Genomic DNA, 6,461 nt, shown 5'->3' with positions numbered 1-6,461 from the left:
TGTCCAGCAGCACCTTCTGCTTTTGTCGGGGCCCTAGGGCATCCAGAAGGCTTCCAGGAGGGGATGCTGGAGAGAATGAGCGAGGTGGGGCCCTAGAGGCCGAGAATGACATATGAAAGGTCCCAGTTAGCTCTAAATTAACAAGAGAGCCGAGGAAATTTCACCTTCCAAACTGGAAGAAATCCTTCCCAGATCGCAGAGGCGAAATAAGCCTGAGGTCAAAGCCTAGACGGGTGTCCCAGGCTGGAGACCCACACCTCAGGTGTCCTCATCTAAGGAATCTTCAGTAGCCCCGGAGGTGAGAAGAGGAGCTGTCGGCCAGTTAGGGGCATCTGCTGGAGAGTTCTGCTCACCCCCTACCTCCAGTCTCCCAAGAGGGGGTGGGAAATGAGGTGGGGTGGCTGTGGGGTTCTGGGGGACTTTCTCAGGGAGGGCGCTAAAGCCCAGTCAGACACTGCCCTCGTGGGTGGGCTCTTGTGAAGATGAAGGCAAGGGAGGGACATTCTTGACTGGCAACAGCTCCCATCACGGTCAAATGGACCCCTGCCACTCCCGTGTGTCCTCCAGGACACAGCAAGGAGAAGGGAGGCTTAGGTCCCCACACCAGCTCCTAGGGGGCCGGTTTCACCTGCCCCTAACCGGCCGACAGACACCCCAAACCCTTCCTGGGCAACCCCCTGCGCTGGGCACAACAGCAGCCTGGCTCCTCCCCATTACTCTGCTGGCACGTGGAAGCCCCTGCAGGTCTGGTACGTGCCTGCTGTAGCCTTTGCCCTCACCCCTTCCCCCAAGGGCCAGGCGCTGTCGGTGGAAGAATCAGACACAGGCTGGGCAGCACATGGGAATAGCAGGGAGCTTTGCAGACAGTGCACAGGCCATCCTCAGTCAGGGAAAGCCTGGGTGGGCCCTGGTCTGACAGCTGGAACCCCGACCGTGGGAGCGGGTAAAGCCTGAGGGGACAGGAGAGTCACCGGCAGCAGGGCATGTCTCTCCGACACTCTGTCCAATGTAGGTGTTACAACATCTCTCATGTGTTCCCTGGCCAGCCAAGTTTTAAAAACACAACAGAGACCATGGAAAATTGGGTTTCCTCTACATTTATTGCAACTGCTAAATGATTAACAACATTCACAACTTCTTAGATTTAAAAAAAGGAAAGAAAAAAAAAAAAAAGAAAAAACCCAAAACTTCCATTTTGTAACATCACAAATGTCTTCTAGGTTTTACCAAGGACCAAAACGCTAAAATTCTCTATATGATTTCCAGTGATGGAAACAAGCCAGAGACAGTAAGCACCCAAAGTGGTGAGTTAGTACTTTCCGGATGCCTGTCGTCCTCACGGAAGAGACCCTGGAACTAGAATGACAGAAAAGACACTGTGACTTTGACAAGGCTATGCAACCACACACCACACTCGCACGCACGCTCCCCGTGAGCAGACTTCGCCAGAGGGAGCAAGGGCGAGCTCGGAGGGCCAGTGCTGGTCCCTGGGCTGGTCCCTGGCCGACAGCTGGCACAAGGACTCGCCACCAGGCTCCGCCCCGGCTCCTATGATACCACACCCACAGGAAAAGCATCGCCTGAGTGCTCAGAGGACTTTCCAGGATCAAGAAGGAGGTGTTCTCTTTGACGTGTGCTAAAGGCTCACGGGGTCAGCTCGAAGCGGGATATCCCCAGGAGAAAGGGTGGCAGGAGGCTGCGGGGACAGAGCTTATACCCTGGTAATTCCTAAAGCATTTTACTCACAAACAAAAGCGGAGAAATCCAAGAACGAATATACTAGCACAAAGTAAATATGATGGTCAGAGCTATCTATGCTGGAGAGAAAGAGCTAGAACCTATTTGGGGAGTGCATGCCTTGCTCAGGGCCGATGGGCACTCTGTGAAAGGCCAGAGGACAGAGGCCCTGTTCTCAGAGTTCCATCCATGTGCCCAACCCACAGCCAACAAGGAAGGCTACTGGAAGGATTAGGAAAGAAAAGAGATGAACCCCTACGGCTGCGGTTCCCCCAAACCACACCACCTGTGCAGGCTGCTTCAACTCTGCGGAGGCATTTCCAGCATCTCCCTGGCCATAAAGATCTGCCTGTTGCCCATGCAACAGAAGCAACCAGAAGCAAGCAGAGCCTGGAAGAGATACGGCACAGGCTTGTGACGGTGGGTGTGGGCCCGACAAGACAGAGCTGGAGCAAGCTGGGACCACAGTTGGGGCCTGTGGCTTTAAAAAAGTGAAGACTGGCCAACTCGGTAACTCGCTGCTGTGTCCCCCAAGCTTGTAGTGTCAGCAGGATCCCAAGTTTCCCAGGTTTTCGCACGTATTTAAAACTTCAACACTGCTGCTTTATGAGGAAGGGCTGAGATTCCCACAGCCTGAGAACTTCGCACGTAGCTGCGAGGAGCGGAGCGCCGGGAGAAGATGGAAGGGAGGCAATCACGCGCCTGGAAATAGCAAACAGCTGCGGAGCCCGCCCCAAGAGGATGCTTTCTGTTCCGTACAAAGGCTCTGAGAAAACAATTCTTTACCCTACTGCACATGCCAAAAATGAAGCGTCTTGAAGAGTTTACACCCCCAGCCCCTTGTAGGAGAGACTCCATATGTGGTTTTAAAACGAAGCACACTGTAGTTGGTGGATTCTAAGGAGCCATGTGAATTTGGGGGAAGTTTCATCAATGTAATGATTACTCCCCAGCGAATACGGCTCTATTATACTGTTGCTAAACTTCCATTAAGTCTGTTGGGATGCACTTAAGAGCTGAGACTCCATAAATAACTCGTTCATCGAATCAAGTATCTCCACTTGTTCAAAGAGCTCCGATGCTCCGACAGGCAGGCCGCACTACCAGCATGGACTTGGCTAATACTGAATTCTGTCCCCCATTTACAGTCTGCAAGCCACACAAAGACACAATCTGTCATCAGTTTGGCATCAAGTTTGCTAACAGAGCACTTCTAGAGAGAGTTCCCTGGGACGGGAAACCCGACAGGAGCTGGCTCTTGAGCACTATCCAAGGGCAGTACCCCTTCTGAGGGGGGACCAGGAAAGACCTGCAGGGGACTGGCTGCCACAAGCATTTAGAAGAAGGGGGGAAAGCAAAAGCAGATGGGGAATGATGCACTCTTTTATCCTTTAAGAAGAAGAAGAAAAGCCAGCGGAACCTCCGTACAGGACCTGCAGAGACGTTCTGTTTCTCGTGGACACACCAAACCTACTTGGGCACTGGCTCCAGGGCAGATCCAGGGCAGAGGTGGCGCTCTAAGAGTAAGTGCTCCTTCAAGCCTGATCTTTCTCACCAATGGTTTCATCTATTCAGGGAGAGAACGATTTTGTTCAAAACTGAGTTGGAAATTACGGGTGGGGAAGGCAGCTAAAAAGAGAGCAGAAAGAACGGGATATTTATATGGGCCCAAGGCCCTTGAGAACGAAAGGATTTGAAGATGCTCAGAAAGGGATGTGGCAAAGCCACTGCCCTCTGCAGTGACGGCTTCCAGATCGCCCTTACACGTGCAGGACGCAAGGCCATTTCCGCGGTGGCCTATTTCCCCGGGATGGCCGCGTGCAGTTGAGCCTGGGAGCCCTGCACCAAGGCCCGCTGTTGAGCTGCACATAGCTGTGCGGCCACGCTTGGTGAGCGTGGGGCTCGCTCCTTCAACCAAACCTGGAAGGTGAGAGGCGGGACACATCCATGTCTAAACGCTCCTGGTTACCCTCATAGAATTTTTTGATTTTTTTTGTGTATGTGTGTGGTTTGACGTTTGGTTTTGGGAACGGGGATCTCTGACTTTTCTGGAGAAATCGTCTCTACGTACCAGAATGTCAACTTAGGCAGAAAGCCCCACGCACTAGCTCACACACATACCTATTTGTTGGCCCGTTTGTGTCTGTACATCTGCATCATCCTCTGACGGAACACGTCAAATGTGTCTTCCTTGCGCTCCTGCCCGTCGGCACCTAACCCCTCCCCTTCCGAGGCAGTTCCCCTAGGAGCAAAATGGAGAGTTAGCCACACCTGAGCACAAAGCCTGGCCACCAGGAAACTGGAAACGGCACGAGCGGTCAGAGTGGGATGGAAGCATGTGGGACACACAACAGGGACAGCAAAGGAAAGGGAAAGTGAAGACACGATTCACAGCGCGGAACAAGGGGTACTCACCTGCGCAGGTGTGTGGACCTTCTGAGGAACGAGCTCAGAAGCCCCCGATTATAGCAGAAAGCCTCCCCCCGCAGGTGACAAGCTCAGTTTTAAATGAAATGCCTGCTGGATGTTAATGGGGCCTAACAAACCCTGGGCCACGTTTTCCCTGGCTAGCCTGCTTAAGGGTTCCAGGCAAAGGGAAAGTGGTTTTTATTGTTACTACCTAGAATTACCATTCAGCTTTTATGACAATAATGAATGTGGCTGAAATGCCAGGGGCCAAGGAGTCATTTAAATAGTCTGTGCAAGTGCAGCAAGGGGCCTGTAGGAACACCTGCATATGTAAACGATCTGCTTCTCATCTCATCTGAAGACTCCCTTTGTTAGGAAAACAAACCTGCCAGCTTTAAGCCATGTTTAACATGACGGGAGCCAAGAAATCAGGCTGCAGATCAAAGGACTTAGGACCAGAATCCCAAAGAAAGCTTCTTATCCCAAGCACGCTGCCCATTCCCACCCCGGGCCCCAGCGCCTGCTGCGTACACGCTGACGGGTTCCCTGATGCCCTTCCCACAGGAGCCTAGGCCATGGCCCTCCTTCCAGCCCATCTTCTGCAGCATCTGGAACCCCAGGTTCTTGTCGGTTAACTTCTGCTGGGCAAAGTCAAAGTCCTTGGGTTTCTGAGGAAAGAGAAGAATATGGCAAGTGGGCTGCAGCAAGCACGTGGAGTGAGAGTCTGCCTGTGCTGCTCCTGACACGGTCCAGTACTGCCCCCCACCCCCCATCCTGGACTCCACAGACACTTGGGATCAAGCCATAGGCCCCTCCCCAGTTCCCAGCAACATTCTCTGAGGTGCTAAGACCATGAGGAAAACCCCACAAGAGCCAGGGGTGGGGGGTGGCCCTGAGGCCAAGGGGTTAGTAGAAAGAATCCTAAGTGGTGATAACTTGCGATGACCAGAGGGCACACCCCAGGCTGGGGGTAACCAGGACAGGGCATAGGTTTGAGGCAGGAAGGCCCCGGGAGTGCAGAAGTCAGAGGGGAGACGGGGCTGAGGCAGGAGGGGGCCAAACAGGCCATGAATCTGCTGCAGAGACAGACTGTGTGGAAAACTGGCTTGCAAGGTCCTTTCTACTCCATCTTGAACACTCTTGTGGGCTTCCAGAACTCTGAGCAGTGATTCCATCCCAGAAACCTCTCTGGCCGCCCTCAGACATTGCTCAGCAAACCCAAATGACTTGTCTATTTGTCCAGCCGGCCCTTCCCAGATCTGGGAGCTCCCCAAGGGAAGAGACTAGGTTTTACTGGCACTCTGGGATCCGTGGTCTAGCACAAAGCAGACCTCACTGAGAACTGGTACAGCTGGGAAGAAGGACAGGGCTTGAAAAGAACCTGCAGGTAAAGCCCCAGACAAGATCTGGGCCCCAGAGCTGGCTGTGGGAAGATAGGTTAAAAGGCCTGGGGGTTCGGGGGGACCTCTGGAGGAGGGGCCTGCCTGGTGTGAGCAGAAAATATTTCCATTTACTCATGAATATTCATGAGCACCCACTGTCCCTACCACCCGAGCCTGTTTTTTAAAAACATTTACTAAATAAACACTGAGGACAGCCTGGGGAGGCTGAGAGGGCCACACGTGCTTCTGGGGAATGGACTCGTCCATCCTGATCCAGGCAGCTGGTGCGGGGGGGTAATGGTGAGGTTCTGAGGATCTGAGCAGGGAACAAGTATGGGAAGGAAAAGGGTGGGGAAGGCAAGGGAAAAGCTGGCCACAGGTCCCCAAAAGGCTAGCCTGCATCCCTTTAGGAAAGCTGCTCGGCTAGAGAAAAGCTGTGTGCGAAGGCCAGGCTGAGGTGTGCACAGAGAGTTGCAGGGGAAGCTTCCTCTGGGCCTGCCATCGCCCCAAGGAGAGATGCTGTTTGCAGGGCACTGCTGCACACCAGGTTAACGTGCATTTACTTTCACTCTCGAGGTATCTCCGAACCAAAGGTAGGTGCGACTGCCCCACTTTACAGATGCACAAACGGAGACTCAGGAGTTAGATGCCAAGACTAAGTGGCCAGGTTGAGCCTGAACCTGGCTGCTGCCTCACCAGGTTGTGCCCTCACCCGGGCCACCTGATGGGCAGCCGGGTGCCAGCACAAATTCAAACTGAACACGTCGATTAGGACCATGAGCTTTGGGCTCAGAAAGTCCCTCCTCCCTGCTGTAACCGGGGTCACGCCGACGCCTCACCTGGCCACTGAGACTGACCGTCCATTTGCAACCGGTGTCCACCACACAGGCTTTCTTTTCCTCACCACTCGACACCAGTAGAGACCTCACCGGG

General features: G+C 53.6%; 1 protein-coding gene across 10 annotated transcripts in view; it reads right to left on the bottom strand.

The window, feature by feature from the left end:
* Positions 1-1,081: 1,081 nt before the first annotated feature.
* Positions 1,082-6,461, bottom strand: part of SUGP2 (SURP and G-patch domain containing 2) — a 32,013-nt gene continuing 26,633 nt past the window's right edge. For 8 of the 10 annotated variants that reach the window (XM_086698515.1, XM_025916479.2, XM_086698518.1 and 5 more), the window contains 3 exons: positions 4,678-4,814; positions 3,859-3,979; positions 1,082-3,304 (listed from right to left, as the gene is read on the bottom strand). In XM_086698515.1, the coding sequence (XP_086554641.1) occupies positions 3,859-3,979; positions 4,678-4,814 (258 nt within the window). In that variant the 3' untranslated portion in view covers positions 1,082-3,304. The remainder of the gene's footprint in view (positions 3,305-3,858; positions 3,980-4,677; positions 4,815-6,461) is intronic. The other 2 variants (XR_015248445.1, XM_086698510.1) reach the window with 2 other exon arrangements.

This window comes from Puma concolor, chromosome A2 (assembly GCF_028749965.1).
Source record: "Puma concolor isolate L17-30 chromosome A2, mPumCon1.1.hap2, whole genome shotgun sequence".
NCBI classification, from domain to species: domain Eukaryota; kingdom Metazoa; phylum Chordata; class Mammalia; order Carnivora; family Felidae; genus Puma; species Puma concolor.
Note: the sequence above shows the minus strand (reverse complement) of the source record. Positions and strands in the feature narration are given on the sequence as shown.